The 21,353-nt window shown below is 38.1% G+C and overlaps 1 protein-coding gene across 1 annotated transcript in view; it reads left to right on the top strand.

Moving 5' to 3' along the window:
• The window catches only part of Naf1 (nuclear assembly factor 1 ribonucleoprotein), a 47,734-nt gene extending 27,861 nt beyond the window's left edge, over positions 1-19,873 (top strand). Inside the window, exons 3-8 of the mRNA XM_085680342.2 lie at positions 3,316-3,409; positions 7,143-7,225; positions 13,166-13,326; positions 15,584-15,635; positions 17,762-17,864; positions 19,012-19,873. Coding sequence (XP_085536468.2) covers positions 3,316-3,409; positions 7,143-7,225; positions 13,166-13,326; positions 15,584-15,635; positions 17,762-17,864; positions 19,012-19,457 — 939 coding nt within the window. The 3' untranslated portion in view covers positions 19,458-19,873. The remainder of the gene's footprint in view (positions 1-3,315; positions 3,410-7,142; positions 7,226-13,165; positions 13,327-15,583; positions 15,636-17,761; positions 17,865-19,011) is intronic.
• Positions 19,874-21,353: the final 1,480 nt, after the last annotated feature.

The following is a 21,353-nucleotide window of genomic DNA, read 5'->3' as shown; positions in this document are numbered from 1 at the left end:
ATGAAATACTTTTTAATATAGGAGGTCTGCTTACAACAAAAGTCATACAAAGACATGTAAAAACGTGTGACAAAGATTTTTAGAGAACATGTTAATATGGTTGATTATGGCACACCTCTACAGAACGATGCAATAGGTGTTAAGTACAGTGGGTAGGTACTTAAATTTTTGTATAGGAAAATATTCATGCTGTAAAGGAAATAGCTGGTATGCAACAAGGGCATTTCAGGAGCTTGCTAAGTATCATGTTAAATGAAGCTTGTGTTTGCATAGTGAATGTATTTGAAGGAATCATGGGCTTGTGATAGTAACTGGTGTGGTTTGTTGGCAATCGGGGTTGTTTTCTACTTTGTATTCTGTATTACCTAAGAGTGATTTTTTTTGTTGTTGTTGTTTAGTTTTGTTTTTTTTAGCATGAACCTATATTTTACAATTAGAACTTTGAAAGACTTTTTGGTGTCTGTTATGCATACTAACACTTTGAAAGCAGGATTTTAACAGAAAACTTTCTGTCTTTATTGTGTTAAGATGGCAAATGGGGGCTGGAGAGATTTTTCAGCCCTTAAGAGTTTCAATTCCCAGTACCCACCTGGTGACTCACTACCATCTGTATCTCAAGTTCCAGGACTTCATATTCACTTCTGACCTCCTCGGGCGCCAAGTATACACAGTGTTTATAAATATACATGTGGTAAAAACCTATGACTGCTGAAAAAATAATTAATTTCAAAAATGACAGGTGGTTGTCTTCTTCCAAAATAGAAGAAATCTGATAATTGAAACAATTATTTTCTTTAATCCTAAGCATGTTTTAACCATTCTGAGACAAATTACTGCATTGAGTTGGCTACAACCCTTAACATCTCTTTGTAAGTAATCTTTGATTTAAAAAAAAAAATTAATGGTGTGTCCCAGAAAGAACGTGTATTTTAGATATATGGTTAAATGGTTCTTTTTTATACATAATTTGTTTATTCTTTTCTCATATATTGCATCCCCACTGCAGTTCTCCCCTACCTCCACTTTTGTCTCTCTTCTCCCCCAGATCCACTCCTCCGCCATTGCCCTTCAGAAAAGAGCAGCCCTCCAGGGATACTAACCGACAATGCTGCATATCACATATTCACCACTGAGTGTATACTCTCATAGCAAGGCTGGGTGCGCCAGCCCAGTAGGAAAAGAGTTTCTAGAGAAGACAAGAGTCAGGGACAACCCCACTCCTAACTTAAGAACACCAAGCTACACAAATACAGTGTGTATGTAAAGGGCCTAGAGCAGACCCATGCAGACTCCCTGATTATCACTGTGAGCCCCACGAGCCCTGCTTGTTGATTTTGTGGGCTGTGTTCTTGGGGTGTCCTTGACCCCTATGATTCCTACAATTTTTCCTCCCTTCTTCCATAGTATTTCCTAAGCTCCGCCTAATGCTTGGCTGTGGATCTCTGCCTCTGCTCCCATCAGTTGCTAGATGAAGCCTCTCTGATGATGATTGGGCTATTCTGTAGTTTATGAGTGTAGTAGAGTATCATTCGGAATCATTTCATTGACCCCTTCCTTCCTTTCTTCCTTCCTTCCTTCCTTCCTTCCTTCCTTCCTTCCTTCCTTCCTTCCTTCCTTCCTTCCATCTTTTCTTTTTTGCTAGTTATGTTTGATTCTATTCTAGATCTCTCAGTTATTCAGACTGTTGTTTCTGGCCCTTCAGGCAGTGTCGTGTGGTCTCCCTTTCATGGTTCTCTAGCTGAACCAATTATTGGTTGGCTACTCCCTCAAGTTCTGTGTCACTGTTAACCCTAGTGCACATTGCCAGGTAGGACAAGTTATAGGTTGTGACTGGCTTGATATTCTAATCTCACCACTGGAAGCTTTGTCTTAGTTACAGAAGATGGCTGAGTTAGGCTCCATATCGATCCCCTGTTACCAAGAGTCTTCACTGGGCTTACTCTTGTAGATTCCAGGAAATTTCCATTACATAGGTTTCCATATGGCCTCAAAATTCCCCTCCCCTAATTCCAAAGTCTCTTCCAATACTCTCTCATTCTATTTCCCCCAGTTCACCTGTGAAGAAGTGTATTCTGTTTCTCCTTCCCAGGGAAGATCCATGTGTACCCTCTTGAGTCCTTGTTACTTAGCCTCTCTGGGTCTGTGGATTATAGCATGGTTATCCTTTAATTAACAGCTAATTTTCACTTATAAATGAGTACATATTATATTTGTCTTTTGGGGTCTGGGTTACCTTACTCAGGGTGATTTTGTTTTACTAGTTCCATTCATTTGCCTGCAAATTTTATAATGTAAATTTTAAATTTTTTAACAGCTGAGTTGGCACAACTCCATTGTATAAATGTACATTTTCTTTATCCATTTTTTGGTTGAAGGGCATCTATGTTGTTTCCTGTTTCTGGGTACCATAAATAAAGCTTCTATGAAGGATTCTTTTAAAAACTTAAGTTCCCTCAGGGAAAAATGATCACCCATCATTCACTCTTTTGCATTGTAATTGGTATTATTTAGGTTTTTCTCATCTTTCTCAACATTTCTTCAAACATTATCCTGCCACTAACGTCATTGACAGGGCCTTTGCACTTTGAAGTCTCCTTCGGGAGGCATATCATTTGGTTAAGGGTCAAGAGCAAAAAGCTCTGTTTATTTAATATGAAAGCTAGGGTCAGTTTTATTCTTGGGTTCTGCTTCATCTATTTCAGTATTTAGTTTCTATAACAACTGAGGTATGCTTTACAGTTGGGTCAAAAAAGAAATCTGTAGGTGTTAAGAAACTTATTTTTTCAACTGGGAAGAGAAGGTATGAGGTAATAATACCTTTTCAGCTTTTACAGACCACGTTCTGTTTCCAAGAATACTGTATTTGATTGATGTTGTTGACAGGCCTCACTCTTCACCTCTTGCCGGGAAAGGTTGCTGATTGTTTATTCCACTATAATTAAAGTCACATTAATTAATGAGACAAATTAACAAAATAGCTCGAAGAGAGATCCCTCCTTCTGCGGAAGAATTGTAGTTCTTAGTAGAACTCTCCAGTTGGAATGTCTCTGGATAATAAAGCTTTTCTTGATAGTACTTAAGTCTATATCCTTCATCTCACTGGACTTACATGTTAGAGTTACTGAGCCACATAAGTGGCAGAAATGGAACCAGAAGTCCAATCATCTATACAAAGGAAACCTCAAAGGAATGCTTTAAACTCTTAATGTTACATCTTTTACAATCTGTGCCACACTGTAAATGGAAAATATTTCTCTCCTTTTTTTTAAAGTTATTGAAGCTGGAAGATGATTAATGCTTTTCCCCGTATTACAGGAACTGCCCTCTGTTGAAGAAGTGACTGTTATTCTGCCCGAAGACATTGAACTAAAGCCTCTTGGGAATGTTTCAAGCATTATTGAACAATTAGGTGTGTAAGTAACTTTTATTAACAAAATTTATGTCCAAGCATACAGTGACAAGAGGTTAAGGAATTGATGTTGTACATTTTCTTTGTAACATACAGTTTATCCTAGTCATTAAACTGGAAAGTGTAATGCTCAGTTTTTAGGTGAATATGTTTTTTCTTGTCCTTGCTGACATTTTTTGAGAGTTTGCTCTGATTTGGTTTACTTTATTGGCTGTAACAAGTTGACAAAAATTTAGAGATGTAAAACAGCATAAGTTTCCTGTTTAACAGCTTTGTGGACACAGGTCAAGTCTTAGTAGCTAAAACCAGATGTCCAAGAATGCTGAGCCCCATTCTTAGGCTCTTTGGAGGACTCCTTTTTCTTCTGTTCTTTTTGGTTTCTAAACTCAGCTCCCATGTTTCCTATCTCATGTCTCTCTTCCTCTTTTTTTTTTTTTTTTTTTTTTTTTTTTTGAGACATGGTTTCTCTGTTTGCTCTGTCCTGGAATTCTCTGTAGACCAGGCTAGCCTCAAATTCAGAAATCCACTTGTTTCTGTCTGTGGAATGCTGGGATTAAAGGCAAGTGTCAACACCACCCAGCATCTTCATTCTTAATGCCAGGGATTTATTTTCTGTGTGACCTTTCATCAGATGTTATAAAGAGGAACAGCGGGCTGCATTCCCGCCTAGCTTCCAGCCGCCCGGCTATCCAGCAAGAATTATAGTTCTAATATTATATCTATTTTATCTTTTATCATAACTAAGGAAAGCTATAACTATAACTATCTGTTTATTCTTCAACTCCATCAAAGCCTCCAGCAGGATATAATATTACCTAAGTAAATGAGAAGTCCAAAACTCTAGAAATGATAGAGACATCTCGCTGCCTGTATAGACACCCAAAGTTCTTTTGTACCATTGTGGCATCCATCTTCAGCCTACAGGCCCATAGTATCTAATAGACATTTCCATGAAGCAGGAAATTTTAGAGACAGTTCAGTCACTTTCTTTTGTATCCTGCAGAATGTCTCGCAGACTGTCATAAATTAGGAACCCCGGAAGATCATCTCACCTTTAGGCAAGTTCAGCAGTCCTTTCTGCGGGTTCTGCATGTCCAGTGAAGCAGTCCAGGCAAGAGCAGTTTCTTGCCCAAATGTCTAACCAACTCCATAAGGAGCCTCTTCGATGCCCATCTTCCTCTTGAAGTAGCTGGTGCTGCCAGGAGCAGACATGTCTCATTGTCATGAAAAGCCCTAAGTTATTGAAACATTTAAAATGCTATATTCTGTAGTCTTTGAAAGATATGAAGAATGACTATTTAACTGAAATATATCTCTATATATCTAGAAAATCTAACTAACATGACTATAAGCTTGGCTATTATTGATGATTATCCATTATCAACCTATATTTCCTAGTTATACATTTATTTTTAAATGAACCACACAATCACAATACCTTAATCAGGATCAGAAATAAATATACATATAACAAAATTGACCTTAAAATCCATACCAATGCAAGTTATTTATATCATATCCCCCTTTAAATGTAAAAGAACATTTATAAACAATATTTGGTAATATGGGCTCAGTTATTTCTCTCCAAACTGCTTCCTGGTTTATGGGGGTGCTGTTATTCAGGCCTTTCATGGTATAACCTGTCGGCTAGGTTCATCTCAGTCGGCAGTTGAGTGAAGTAAGTTTTTGAGGGTGTTCACAGCAACCTTTCAGGAGGTTGTAGTCTATCATACCATATTGGGATAGAAGGACTCCACAGGGTCTCATCCTCTGTGAAAACAAAAGAACCTCTTTTCCAAAGCATCATATTCTTAGACCCAAATTTTGAAGTCAAGATACCTTTTGAACATATGTGCTGGATCAGCTTAGCAGCCCATACAATGAAATGTGTCTTTGTGTTTAGCTTCTTCACAGTCAAAAAATTCAAAGAAAATGCAATATACAGAATCCAGGCTCTCTGTGAATTTTCCATTTTTACATGACTTATTTTTATTTCTTTTAATCTACAACTATCTGTACTCTCTTTTTAAAGACTTTGCCCCTTTTTTAAGACATTAACTTTATTCTCTATATTCTTTTTCTTCTCTCTCCCAAGCCTACGTATGTCCAACACTATGACCCATTTAGAGGTCTTTTATGTCTGAATCTGTCCTATTGTGAATCTGTAATTCTTTACTGTCCAGGAGCACTTCCTAAAATGCTAAGCACTTCTTAAAAACTTAAGTTGCGCCGCGTAGAGGTAATACTGTACCACCTGTTTCCTGCCCAGTCTAAACCTTAACTGTGCTGTTATTATGATAATTATGATAGTTCCTGCCTGAGATCAGCATAGTTCAGCATGGCGGAGCCACCCCTGCCTCAGCCATTTGGTGCCCCTGAGCTGCGCACAGTTCCAGGCAGACAGCCATCCACATTGCCATCAAGCAAGCCGTAGCATTTTACTCACAAAACCCCATCCAAATTTTCTGTCTCTTGCAAGAGACAGAGGTCACACTAGGAGCATAGTCCAGAAAGCTGACGTTTTAAAACTGCACTGCTTTTTTTTCTGCCTCCAGGTAGGAGCCACACTCAGCACTTTAACTCTGAGAATGAGCTTTTTATCTGAGTTATAGCCAAATCTGCCACTCAGAACACTACGCCGCCTAGAAACATCTCTGTGTATGGTGGCAAAAATCCACCACAGTCTGCCCAGGCGGTGAGCACAGGCATGGTCTCAGAGTACTTTCTTCCCAATCCCGAGCAGGAACGCAAACATCCGGTCCACAAATGCTCTATAGCAGGATTTTTCACCAGCAGCACAGCCCAGGAAGCTGCCTTTTAAAATGGCGCAGCTTTTTTCCTGCTGAGGCTGCTGAGTCAGGAAAATTTCTCTGCAGCACCCCGCCAGTAAACAGCAAAAAGCTGTGTTAAACTCTCTCTCTCTAGCCTTTTTAAGCCCTCTCGGATTTTTAAGTGGATTTAGTCCATCACGTTGGAGTGCCAATTGTTGTAATGGGTAGCGGTGGCCTGCGTCTCCGCCACCCAGCTAATTTATACTAGAAATAATTACACAGAAACTGTATTCATTTAAACACTGCCTGGCCCGTTAGTTCTAGCCTCTTCTTGGCTAACTCTCACATCTTAATTAACCCATTTCTAGTAATCTGTGTATCACCACAGGGTCGTGGCGTACCAGGAAGATTCTAACCTACATCCATCTCAGGCCAGAGAATCATGGCATCTGCCACATTGCCTTCTTCCCAGCATTCTATTTATTTACTGTGTATATGTGTGGGGTTTCCTGAATTTGACATCATGGATTTATATTTAGAATTTAGAACTACTAATTACAGCACTAAATGGAGATTTAAAAAAAATTGAGTTACTTTTCATAATGCGAGCTTCCTGTGAACATGACTGTCTGTATAGTATGATATTCTGTGTTACTGTTGTGTATGTGTGTTGCACGTTACGGTGTAGACCAATTTAAAATCTGTAACGTTTACAACAATTGAGGATTATGCTAAGCCCTCAGGGTATTATGTGTTTGGATTTAGGGAAGAAAGGTATATACTAGAAATCACAGTGGGCCTGTTGTCACCTTTTTCATTTACTCAGAGGAAGATGTGTTCATGCATTTTTCAGCTTTTCGTTTGTGAGTAAACCAGCAGATGGTCTCCATTGTGGAAGTTTGTGACTAGATGCTGATAGATCTTCTTTTTAAATCATAACCTGTTCTTTGTTTGTTTTCTAGTAATAATTGAGTCTCTGACTAACATGCCTCCAGTTAATGAGGATACTGTCATTTTCAAAAGTGATCGACAAGCAGCAGGAAAGGTTTGTTAAAACTCATCTTACAAATTAGTGTTTCTTGATCGTTTTTTGGTGTCTCCTGTCTTAAGAGTTGGTTAATATAAGTAGACAAGTCATCAAGTTTCAATGCATTCTCATTTGTGTATGTTGTAAATTGGCTTACTATCCCTCAGAATTCTCTGCTGCATGGATCAGTGAATTCACATGTGAAGTTTTTTGTTGTTGTTGTTTTGGGGTTTTTTTTGTTTTTTTTTTTTTTCCTCAGTGTCTGTCAGAGTCTTCAAGGCCAGAAGTTCTAAACACTGAATATGACATTGCTGTTGTCCCACAGGTACTCAGGGCTGAGTTAGGATTTCCACAGGGTAGTCATAACTGTCATTTTTGTTTTCTAAGTTAGTGGCTTTGAAACTCTTCAGATTTTGGTTTCTTCAGGTCAAAGTGCAGAGTGAAATCCTTTAAATGGAAAATATTTCAGCAACAAATTCAATGTTGCTCTATGCTCAAACTAGGAGGTTATCAATATGGATTTATTAACCAGGTCCACTGGAGCCCTTTTTCCCTCTTACTGGGTAAGCATGCATGTCCATACTTAATCTGAAAACATACACTTTGCTCTGTAAGTAAGGTGATTCTGGACCTCTTAAAATTCAAAGGTGTAAGTACTAAACCCATGTTAATTTTCAAGTTAAATGTGCTGGGTATTTGTATATTTCCTTAAAAACATAAATTAGAAACGCGTGGTGCTCTGCAACATGCTTTCGGAATTTAGTTCTTCCAAGATGAACTTGTTTGTTTTGTTGTTTTGTTTATTTTGTTTCAGGAGATCAAAGTAAGTTACACCGAGTAAGAAGGAGTTATTATTGGGCAAGCTCCTATACCTTTCTCGGTTCTCTGCTGTCCCCACTGTTTTAGTTTTAAAACAGCTTAGAAAGGATCAAGTTTTACCTTTCACCACACACATTATGTTTAATTTGGCTGACTAGGTACCCACAATTGATTACAAAGCAGTTGGCAGAATTTATTGGTATTGAAAACTATTTTTATTTGTGGGAAACACGATGAAGGGAGGAAGATTTGTGTGTGTGTGTGTGTGTGTGGGGGGGGGTGATGCTGTTCTTTTCCTCCCTGAAAACTTTAGGCTGGACGTTTATGGTGCCAGTGCACATCTCAGTACACTTGGGAAAGCCTTAGGCTGGAAAGAGGGAAGGAGTGGAACAGGCTCCGTGACTGTTCTGTGGGTAGCTTTCCATGCCCGCTCTACTATTTCAGAAGAAAACAGTTTTGCTTCAGCAAGAACAGAATCTGTGCTGGTATCCTCAAGGAAGTGGTAACGGAATGGATAAGGAAGAAGCTGGGAAATTTCATTTTTTGGTTTTTCTTTTAATTGGAAGTAAAATTATGACAAGTGATTGTTTCTCCAATTCTGATTATTATGGTTTTCATGACAACCTTTTTTTCTCAAGGTCTTGGGCAATTTTAATTTTAGAATATATGCTTTGCTAATTCAGTCTTGAAAAATGTCTTTTTTATATCCCAAACAATGTGAATTTTTAGACTTATAAGTGAGACTAATAAATATTGATATGCATTAGATGAAAGTTATACATGGTGGCAAAAATTCCATCTGGGTTTAAATTTTACATAGAGAACTTTGTAAATTTGAAAGGAGAAGGTAAGCCCAGTGTTCAACAGTCTGAGCAGGATTGGATGAGAATCTACCTCAAACAAAGAAGAAAGTAGAATATAATTACAACTCTAGTACCCTTTCTCCATGATAGGGTTGGAGCAAAGGAGGGTAAAGATATTTGTTAAGCAAACCAGTGCCCAGAATAGGAAATACAAGCTGTTTTAGGTCTGCTTCCTGATAGATTTCTATTTAGAGAAAGTAGAAGTAGAACTCAGACCCCAAATAGAAGAGGTGGTGTAGCTCATCCTCCACTAGAGTCTGTGTCATCCAGCTGGCCAGAGGGTCGCACCCACTGTGGGGCCTTTGCCATGCTGCATTCTAGATATGTTCCCTCCCATAGTCTATGTGTAAAGATGCTCAAAGTCAGTGTCTGCTCCCAGTCTGTAAACATGACTTTCTGTGCTTTTCTCACAGAGTAAAATTCCCTTTGTTTTAATTTCACATGCAGTTACACACTTCTGAAGTTGAGTAGAATGTCAGGGCAGGGATGCAGGACTCCTAGCAGACAGTATGAGAAGGTGTATTGCCCAGAGCCCTGTGTGTGGAGCTGCCTCCCATTGTCACCCCCAGATGTTCAACTTCAGATCTATACTCTTGAGGATCATAAGGTTTTTTCATTGTTTTGTTTTAAAATAGTCTTACTACATCCTTCTTTGTAATAATCTTAATTAGGTAAATTACTTAATTTGAATTCAACCCAGTTTTCTTGTGATTAAAGTAGGACCATATAGCTACCAGTACTTGTGGATGCTAAGTCTGTCATAACCTTCCTTTCACTTGCTACATGATACATTTTTACCTAAAATTTTATAGTGGTTTAAATGTAGCTGTGAAGAACAAACATTTCAGATCCCAAGGAAATAGTTAATTAAAATGTGTTCAGGAATTTCAGTGTTGCAGTTTTAGTGCAAACCATGCCAGGAGTTGTCATAGGGATCCTCTGGGAAAATCATTCCCACAGTTAAGAAATGAAATCACACTATCCAGGGAATGAGATCCTGGGAATGAACCTTACGTACCATGTATTACATGGGAACATATAATATAATGTTGTATTATATTATGTAGTATTGAAGTCATAGATTATTGCTGTCTTTAACATGTTTATTCAAGTTAAGTTTGTTTAATTACTAAAGAAGGTAAGATAATTACTTAAGTTTAGACGAGTAAGAGTGGTAGTGCTGACGGCCTCATCCCATACCACTCTTATTGGAAGAAGTCTATTGTTTTTCTAAACCTTTTCAAAGCGCTTATCTTGCTGTTTTGTTATTTTTTTAATTGCTTCATAAATAATACCATTCAAAATTTCCACTTCCTCTCCTCTTCCCACTCCCTCCCTCATCCTCCCTCCTCCCCCTCCAGTCCTAAGAGAGGGCTTACCCTGCCCTGTGGGAAGTCCAAGGCCCTCCCCCTTCCATCCAGGCCTAGGAATGTGTGCATCCAAACAGACTAGGATCCCAAAAAGCCAGTACATGGAGTAGAGACAAATCCCAGTGCCATTATCATTGGCTTCTCAGTCGGCCACATTCAGAGAGTCCAGTTTGATAACAAGCTCGTTCAGTCCCATTTCAACTGGCCTTGGTGATCTCCCATTAGATCTGTCCCACCGTCTCAGTGGGTGAACGCACCCCTCACGGTCCTGACTTCTTTGTTCATGTTCTCCCTCCTGCTCCTCATTAGGACCTTGGGAGCTCAGTCCAGTGCTCCAATGTGGGTCTCTGTCTCTATCTCCATCCATCACCAGATGAAGGTTCTATGGTAATATTCAAGATATTCATCAATGTGGCTATGGGACAAGGCCAGTTCAGGCACCCATTCCTCTGCTGCCCAAGGACCTAGCTGGGGACATCCCCATGGACACTTGGGAACTGCTCTTAGAGCCAAGTATCTTGCCAACCCTAAAATGGCTCCCTTAATTAAGATTTCTTCCCTGCTCCCATATCTGCCCTTCCTACATCTCAACCTTCCCACCTCTCAAGCTCTCCCCAATCCTCCCCTTCTCCCTTCTCTCTCCCCCCTCTTCCCTTCCCCCCACTCCACCCCCAGCCCCATGCTCCCAACTTATGCCTGGCGATCTTGTCTGCTTCCAATTTCCAGGAGGATCTATGTATGTTTTTCTTTGTGTTCACCTTATTATTTTGCTTCTCTAGTCGCGAACTATAGGCTCAATGTCCTTTGTTTATGGCTAGAATCCACTAATGAGTGAGTACATACCATATTCATATTTTTGGGTCTGGGTTATCTCACTCAGGATAGTGTTTTCTATTTCCATCCATTTGCATGCAAAATTCAAGATGTCATTGTTTTTTACCGCTGAGTGTATATGTGCTACATTTTCTTTATCCATTCTTCCATTGAGGGGCATCTAGGTTGTTTCCAGATTCTGGCTATTACACATAATGCTGCTATGAACATAGTTGAACAAATGCTTTTGTCGTATGATTGGGCATCTCTTGGGTATATTCCCAAGAGTGAAATTGCTGGGTCCTGAAGTAGGTTGACTCCCAATTTTCTGAGAAACCGCCACACTGATCTCTAAAGTGGTTGCACAAGTTTGCATTCCCACCAGCAATGGATGAGTGTTCCCTCTGGGAACCCGGTTCTGCACCACCCTCCCGGCACGCTTTCCGTACTGTGCCATGAGCTTGGGGCAAGGGAATTAAACAAAAGACACACACACACAAAGAGACCTGGGTCATTCGTCAGGAGCCGAATGCCACTTTATTTAGCTTTCTGCAAAGTTAATATACCTTTGCCCCAGTAAGGGAACTTCCTCCCAGCCAGGGGGGTGAGGGGAACTGGCGCCATGTGGGTATCTTGCCATTTTTCAAAACTTAGTTGTATGAAATTATTTATATAGAATTAAGTTCATATGTGATTTTAATGGTGACTAAGCCAAAGAGAAACTTCATTTCTCCATTTTTATTTCAAAGGAATTCCAGTTGTGCCAGCACCATTTGTTAAAGATGCTTTCTTTCTTCCATTGTATACTTTTAGCTCCCTTGTCGAAAATCAGGTGTTCATAGGTTTGTGGTTAATATCTGGGTCTTCGATTCGATTCCATTGGTCAACATCCCTGTTTTTGTTCCAATACCAAGCTGTTTTCATTACTGTAGCTCTGTAATAGAGTTTGAAGTCAGGGATGGTAATGCTTCTGGAAGTTCCTTTATTGTATAGGATTGTTTTGGCTATCCTGTTTTTTTTTTCTGTTTGTTTGTTTTTAATTACTAGTTTTTATAGCCCAGGCTGGTCTCAGACTCACAGAGATCTGCCTGCCTCTGCCTCCCGAGTGCTGGGATTAAAAGTGAGCATCACCACTGCCAGGTGTTAAATTATTTTTAATTAAAAAAGTATTAACATATTTCAGAATGTTTTCATTTTTATTACTTTAATTGAAACTGTTTATTTTTCAAGTATTTGTAAACTTAAGAGTAAGATAGTCTTACCTTGCTAGGTTATCAGTTTTGCTCTTTAATGAAGGCAAATAAAAGACTGACTCACGAAATGAGACCACATAACAAAAGCAAGTATCCAAGGGTTGGTGAAGCTGGCACATCAGTGCCATTAATAAGCTGGTGAAGGAAGTAATGCAGATCTTTAATCATCATGCTTTCAGCTGTGACAGTTGAGCCTCTTCCAAAATTCCATCATGGCATCACATATGATGCTGAACTATGTGATCTCCCTGAAGCTGCCTTAAACAGAAGAAGTTAGCGAAGTGAGCTAGATCACAGAGGGGGATCCTGTGTCCACTCGCTGCAGCTCCAGAGAACAGGACAGTCAGTCTCTGACTTGCAGCAATTCTCCAGCTCCTTGCAGCACTATGCCAGCTGCTCTGCTTTTCAAGCTAAGGAAAACCAGGGCTTCATTTTACAAAAATCCTAGCATTTTATGAAAACAACATTAATTGACATTTTATCTCTTGATTCAGAAGCTTGCTTTTATATTTTCTATCCTATAATTCCAATTTTTGACTCCATCTTATAATTCAGTGTAGCATGTAACTCATGAGCATTGATAGAAAAGTTCATTATTTACATCTAGCAGGTACCACCAAAATTATTTGAATTGGCAAAAAAATAAACTTATTTAAGAAAAGAAATTTTTAATAACGCTGTTGCATTTATAATCAAAATATAAAAACTCTTGAGTGTAAAAGGTAAAATGATTTATTGCTGTAACATAGAATTGCATTGTTTTAACAATTATATTTTTAAAGATCTTGCTATAAAAAACCATTATTGAAAGGTACATATTCTGTGTCCTCTGTTTTGTAGATATTTGAGATCTTTGGACCTGTTGCCCATCCATTTTATGTGTTACGGTTTAATTCTTCAGACCACATTGAGAGTAAAGGCATCAAAATAAAGGATACTATGTATTTTGCTCCATCTATGAAAGACTTCACTCAGTATATATTTCCAGAAAAACTCAAACAGTAAGTGCTCCATTGCTATGTTCTTCATTGTCATTTATATTTTAAGAATCTGACCCTTAGGAATCACATCGGATATTTGCATTATGATTTGTAACAGTAGCAAAATTATAGTTATGAAGTAGCGATATAATACCTTTGTAGTTGGAGAATCACCACAACATGAGGAACTATATTAAATGGTTGCAGCACTAGGGATGGTAGTTTCTTATAGTTAAATGGTGGGTGTATTCCAGAGACCTTATTTTTCTTTCTATAACATCTTTGAGAGCTGTGATTTCTCATCACTGTTAACAAGCAGAAAATATATATATTTATACTTTATCCAAAGAAGCCACGAGGATCACAGCATTCAAAGAACATAGACATCTTTTGAGTTCTAGTTCACTGCATTTTTTTTCCCTATCGCATACATTATTATCCAAACTACTTCAGTATTAGCATTGCTACATAATTATTCCCAATATAAGTAAACATTTAAAGAACTGTTTTTGTGTGGCTTGTTTTGGTTGTTTAAGGTGGGGTGTCCTGTATCCCTAGCTGGACTCATCTTTGTCCTCCTGCCTCCATTGCCCAAGTGCTGAGTTTACAAGTTTATTCCACCATAGCCTTATAAAAAATACTCTAAACTATACCATGTAAGAAGTTCTCTGTATCATTTTTGTGTTAAGTCAGGTTCCTAAAATTCATTTACTGTTTCAGAGGTAAAAGTTTTATCTTCATATGGACAAGTCATATTTAAGAATGTAAAATAGAATCACTTTGCCTTCATTATTTTTCTAGCTGTGTGTGGTTAATTTTCTACATGAGTTGGTGATGAAATAAGTGAATTAAATGGATACTAAGTCATAAAGGTTTATATTTTAGATAACGCTTGAGCAATAGCCATCTCATTCTTCCTTGAATATTAAGATGTGTGTGTTCCCTGTGTAGTGATACTCAAAAATGCTAACAAATATAGTTAAATAAAAGCAACTTTTTATTCATGATTTTTCAATTCTGAGAAGAAATATGAATAAACCAGAGAAGTGAGTAGTGAGGCTGAACTATAGCAGCTCTACCCCTCCCTTCATTTTGATATCTCCTTGTTCCTACCTTTTGTAGGGCTTGGCATTTGGAGTATAGTAGTTCAGCCACTTGGCAGTTCCAGGCCTAGCAAGACCAGTTTAATTAGCTGTCTGTCCACTTGCTGTCTAGTTGCTTGTTTTTTGTTTGTTTGTTTGTTTGTTTGTTTGTTTTGGCAAATTTAGGTTTCTTGCAGTAGACATTCTAGCTAATGAACTTTCCTATTACCTCTATAAACTCTATACCAAGGATCTTGCGCATCATTTCTTATACTGACTATATTCAAAAGAAGCACTGGATTTATATGAGGTTAACAGATTATTGACAGCTGACCAGATGATAAAATAGTCATTTATAATACACTTATAGAATGTCAAAGATCTCAGTGAAAAATTTAAAGCAATTTAGTTTTTAGTTTGTGACAACTTGGTGTCGTTGGCAAATGCATTTTAGTGGCATTAATTCCAGAGAATCTCATTTATTTTTGAGATCTAATTTAAAGTAGTGAGAACATCTAGTCAGAATAATTTGTATTAATGTAGTTGAATAACAAATATGGCTGAAACAATGAAATGGTTAAGGTTAAACATTTAAAAAATGAGGTTTCAAAAGTTATAATTATACTGATACTTTTTTCACATTGTAAAACTTCCCACCCAAAGTTACTAATTCTGTCTCCAGTGACTCATTTCATATAGGCGTCGGATACACTACACTATCCTTCAGAATATTCAGTGTTCCTCCTCCTCCCCAAACTCAACAATTTTTATTTTACCCTTTTGATTTGAAAACCACTCATGGAGAATTCTTGGCGTTTTTGTAGGTGAAGTAAGGAAAAAGGACTTGTGTCTGCCTTTGCCTGTTCCTGTGAAGCCCTGGAAAGGGAACTGCTCTGTCTTATGTCCGCAGCAGCTAAAGCATCTTTGGTGTGTGGGTGTGGAGCACAGTTTTGATGCGGTCAGGCATCTTAAAAAGTGAAAATACTCTTCACAGTATAGATGAGATCTCAGTTCCTCAGTACTGACACTTGCATGTGCCCTGGTTTTTTGTGTGTTTCTTATAAAATGAACATGTTATGTGAAAACAAAAGATAGTCTTTTAGCTTCTTCCTATTTCCATATAAAAGTATGGGTGGAACTCAATTTCCCAAGGTGTTAGATTCTGTAAATTCTTAACAAAATCTGATCTTTCCTAGGGACAGAGGATCGGATGCCTCTTGGAAGAATGATCAGGAACCACCTCCAGAAGTTAGTATGAACCTTTTTATTTAATATTTCACCAAGCAGCACATGCCTTAATCATAACCATTGTTAACTAATTCTGACTTATTTACCTTGTAATTCTTCATTTTTATCAACTGGTAGACAAAATGTTATTACTTACAATTGAGTTTGTTCTTCAGTTTAGTGAATGTGTGGTACCTGATGGCATTTGCTATGATGCCTTTAGGGTGTTGACCTTTGGGGGTAGGGTAGAGTCATGAGCAGCTGCTGACTCTTCCAAACCTCCATCTCCATCTTGACTTCATGTTTTGTGTCCATGTCACTGGGACCTTAGTTTTATCTCCTAAGGTGTGCTAATAGTTTAATCTGTCTAGAGCTCTATGATTGATTTAGGAATCACATGCATGCAGATGCATCATTATATGGTCCCACTCCAGGTGATGCAGAGTTGGTGGTAAAGATTTTAGTGTTGTGGCTTGGATTAATTGAAGATTTAATTTCTGAATACTTCAGTTATTTCAAACAGTGCTGAAGATCCTGATAGGAGTCAGATTTGTGCCCACTTACAGAGATTTTACAGGAACGAGTCACTTAGTTCAGGGAGTAATCTGTCTGATATCTACCAGAATGTTCTCTCATGATGTTGACATTGGTTCTCGCATTCTCTGCTGTGCTCAGGGCAGCTTCATAATGAAGTTGCATGTTTTAAAGTGTTTGGACGTTCATGTGAGTCTTGAGATTAGTCGTGTTAAACTCCTCATTTTAGGCCTGAGGATTGAAGTTAATAATTTTGGTAATGTTAAGTTTTTATGAAATTGGTTTGGTTTGATTTGATTTGGTTTTTACAGAATTACATCCCATGTGCTGTATGACTGTGTTTGTGGGGTTCCGGGGGCCGGGGGTGACAGTCTTAGCTCAAAAAAAAAAAGTTGGAATTTAATATATTTGTTAATAATTTTATATATTTGTTAATGACATTTTATAGTCCAAATGAATTCTCTAATTTTTTAAGATTTTTTATTATGTATACAACATTTTTTCTATGTGTGCCTGCAGGCCAGAAGAGGGCACCAGATCATTATAGATGGCTGTGAGCCACCATGTGGTTGCTGGAAATCTAACTCAGGACCTCTGGAAGAGTAGCCAGTGCTCTTAACCTGAGCCATCTCTCCAGCCCTGAATTCTCTAATTTTACATTATGGTAAAATGTTGGACATACATAAAAGACTTGGAGATTTTCAATTTTTAAATCTCATCTTTATACAATTCTAATGTATATATGAAAAATTATAGTTGACTTAAATATTTCATGTATGAAAAATTGATTTTTTATAACAAAAATGATTTTAGGAGATGATAGCAAAATTTATTCAAAGCAATCTCTAAAGCTGCTTCAGTGAACTTTCCTTCCTCTCCCCCTTGAGTTACTTGGCAGTTACCGAGTCTGTTGTAGGAAGAGCAGCTTTGGTTTGCCTTTCAGAGCATCTTTACTTTTACTTTCTCTGTGCTTTTGGCCGTGTGCATGTTATTCCCATTTCCTGTTCTGCCAACAAGTCTTCCTTTTCTACCTTTTTTTTACTCAACCCCATACTCGTCTTAACACGAAATCATCGTATTTGTTTGTTTTATTGCTTGTTGTAAAGAATGAAATTTGAGGTCATGACAAGATTGATGGAAAGGTGCTTGTCTGATTTTGATTTCTGTTTTGGATCTGGCGGTGTGTAAAAATAGTTTCATCTTCTTACTGTTTCCTTTGGCGACTGGCAGGATGATGAATCTTAGATCTAAGCAGGAGGTTAGACTTCTGGCCGGGGAGTATGTCTTTCATATCTTAGATTTGCTGTTTTTTGGCATTTTAAATTTATCTATCTGGAGCTTTCTAGGAATTCAATAGACAATTTTTTTAAAAAGACAAAATTCAAATATCCAGCTTATTAAATTCTTTAGGACTTAAAAACAAACATAAAAAAAGCACGATTTTTTTTCTGTTACTACTTTAGATGCTAATCCACATATTAATAGGTAGTATTAAGTTCAAATGAACAACCTTCTCTCATGGTCAGTGGTTAAGTAGCAGTTTGAGCCTCATCTACAAGCACCTGTTTTGTTGGCAAAGAAGTGATACTTGAATTTCTACTTTTATCTGCAAGGCTTTGGATTTTAGTGATGATGAAAAAGAAAAAGAAGCCAAACAAAGGAAAAAGTCTCAGATTCAAGGGCGGAAAAAACTCAAATCCGAATTGAATGAGTCAGGTGAGTATATTGTTTCTGTATAGTCATTTTGGCCTTCTACAAATATGTACGCAAAAATAAAATAGACTGTCTGGGTTCTCTCTATCTCCTGGCGCCCCTCACATTGCAGACATTACACAGCATGGGCTGTGTTGAGAGCCCCAGGAATACTTGCGTTGTTTGAGCTCAATCTGAAGTTATCTTCTAGGATAGCAAGCTGAGTCTTTAGAGGCAACTGTGCTTGTAGTGTGGTTTTCTTAAGGGATAGATTTGCCCATGTTTAGAGTTCAGGGGTGTGGCACCCAAATAACACTGTTTATTTGATTCACATATATTTATTATATGCCCCTCATGCTGTTTCTTTCAATTGCAACATCTGGAGTTAGTGCTGAGGTAATATCCTCAAGGTTTAATAATACTGTGACCAGAGCAGAATGTTCCTTAGTTCTTCTTTTACTTTCTAGTTGTGACAATTTAGATCTTTTTCACCTCAGTTCATGACAAGCATCTGTCTGTGTTTCTCTGCTCCCTCCTCCTTTGGCTGCCTGTAGCACTAGAGATCAAATTCATGGCCTTGCACATACAAGTGCTCAGCTCCTGGTTGCATTACCAGTGCTATTCTCTGTGTCTTTATTCATTTCAGGAGTGTTACATAAGTGAAATCCTATAGTGTATCACACATTTGCTGCTCATCATACTTTCTTGGAATCTATTCTTTCCAGAGTCCTGTCCCATTGGGTGAATTAGACCATACATTGTTTAACTGCTTATCCATTAAGGAACATCTGGCTTATTTCCTTTTTTTTTTTTTTGGTCAGGAATAAATCTTACATAAGTATCTTTTTTTTTTTTTTAAATAAATTTGTATTTCTCTGGGACAAATGCTAAGCAGGAATGCAGCTTTCTTTCTCAGCCTTGAGTGTGTGTGGCGGGGGGTGGGTTGGTGGTTTTGTTTTGTTTTGTTTTGTGGTTGGATATAGTTATTGTTAAATATTTCCTGTCTTGCCTTTCCTAATCCTTAAACATTAAGTTGTGCCTTTTTAACTTATTTAAAATTGAGTTTTCAGTCATGTTAGTAACTTAAGGAATAGAAATAATTCTTTAAGCAATAATCTTGATATATTAAACTGAACCTTAAATTTACTTTTATGTGTTTCTGCCATCACAGGTGAAGATTTTGGTGAAGTGCATCAGAATTGGAATGCTTATGGCTCTTCTTCAGAATATTCAAGGGGATATCACAACAGGGAATTCACAAGAGGCTTTCCCAGGGGCAGATATTCCAGAGGAAACCACAGCAGGCCTCCACCTCAGCAGTTGTATAACTCAGATCAAATGGCATCTCAAGAGACTTTGGGATTTCCACCTCAGAGACAAGATAATCCTGTCATGCCCCACTATCCCTTTCCCCCTCCTATGTTTGATATGCATAACTTTTCACTTCCTCCCCCACCCCCACCCCCTTCTGTAAGTATGGGGTGGGCTGCACCTAACATGGCCTCTCATCCCTTACTTAATTTACCATACTCCCTACCACCCCCACCCCCTCCTCCACCTCCTCCCCCTCCCTCTCCTGGAGAGAGTAATTCTTCTCATTTTGGACCTTACTATTAGGTATATGCTTGTATTTCAGAAAAATACGGACTGTTAAGATTATATGTTAAAGACTTTTTTAAAAAGGAAAATCTATCATGGAACTAGATTTTTAAAGAGACATTATAAAATAGTAAGTGAAATGACCAGTTATATGTTCATATATTTTAAATGACTCAGTTATAAGTTCATATATATTTGTGACCTTTGTGAAATGCTGTTCATCTCATTCTTAGAGAAAAATCCAATTTATATAATATTTAAGTAAAATGTTGAATCATGTCCTACACTACCCCATCCACCAAACAATATGTGTTGTCATGGCTGTTAAATATGCCTCTATAATGTGCTAAACACTGTCTTCTTAGTATAATCATGAAATAAGATGTTCAAGTCCTACTAAGTGTCTTTAAAATAAAGTATTTTTATAAACTTGACACTTTCGGAATTGATTGTGAGTGCGAGAACTCTTTAAACTTAATTTCCGTAAGTAAGTTCAGTGTGTGAAGAAGGAAGACACCGTAGGCAGAAGCTCTCATTAGCTGGCCAGTATTAACTGTGTTGACACTCTGTCCTTATAGGTCTTCATTGCTTATGCATGTGTAGAAAGCTTTAGCGTTGAGTCGCTGAGACATTAAGGTCTGTGGGGGTGTATATATGTCTTCTGTGTCTATTCCCGGGCTCTCCAGTATCTGACATGGGTGACCTGTCTGATGGATGCATAGCGAATGACCAAATGAATTTCGAGTTTTTAACTGAATGAGTATTGTTTTCCAGCACAGTGTAAATGCTAAGAGGAGTCAAGGAATTTGGCATCTTGTGTAGGCCTTCAGCAAAGTCTCTCCATTCTCATTTATTAACAGAAGCCTGCATGCTCAGTCGAGGCTCTTAATTTAACTGAGGTCACTTAACTGTTCCAGTGGCCAAGAATTATCCAGGTGCTTTTTCCTTCTCAGTGCTTTCAGCTCAATTGGTGCTCTTAGTCTTTCATTCCCTGATATTCTTACAATACTGTGTTTGTGCAGCACATGGGGAATTTAGAGATCACTAATTCCATGCTTGTCCACTCTGTATTTGTATTGAGGTCCTACTTTGCTCCCTGCAAACTAAGACAGCTGCAGCATTTGTAGGTGATAGCTGCAGTCTGCCTTGGCATGAAGTGTGTGAAAGTGTGCGTGTCAACTTTATTACTTGGAAGTTTCTTCATTGTTCTCTGAAGATTTCTCTTTAGGAATGATCTTTATAATTGGAAGTAATGTGTTTCTGGTTTGTAGAATGTTTCTGGTTGATAGAATTAAGAATAGCATTGTATTTGCACTGGAGAGATGGCTTAGCAGTTAAGAATGCATGCTGTTCTGGCATAAGAATTTAATCTTAATCTGCAAGTATTTCAGAGCAAACACAGCCTTTTTTTTGACAGTACTCTTGAACTTGAGTAAGCTAGTTTGGGTAGCAATGAAAGTGAGGTTGTGACAGGGAGAAAAACTAGCTGCAAATTCTATATCCTTAAGTATTTCAGTATGTATTGACATCTCGAAGTATTTGTTTTGTCGTCAAGAGTTCATCTTTGGAATGGAAGCCAACTGCTAGTGGTTTACTGTTCTTCCAATGTGAATGGTTAGTTACAGTCAGCTGTGGGTGGTAGTAAGAGGTGTGGATCCTTGGAGACATGATTCCTCATGAAAGAGGCTGCCTGTCGGTGGATGAGTGCCCTGGAATGTGACTGGAGGACACTGCTTTAGGCTGCTAGGTCTTCAACTCCACTGTGTGAGGAGTTAAGTCTCTTCCCTTGGAAGAGTTGGGAACAGGTATAGAAATAGGCAATCAGAGAAGCTGATGCATTTTCCAGCATCCAAAACAAAAACATTAATTTATATTGTTTATCAATTATCCAGTCCATGGATTTTGGAGCAGTAC

The sequence above is a fragment of the Myodes glareolus genome, chromosome 23 (genome assembly GCF_982192425.1).
Source record: "Myodes glareolus chromosome 23, mMyoGla1.1, whole genome shotgun sequence".
Classification (NCBI taxonomy): Eukaryota; Metazoa; Chordata; class Mammalia; order Rodentia; family Cricetidae; genus Myodes; species Myodes glareolus.
This window is presented reverse-complemented; position numbering and strand designations above follow the sequence as displayed.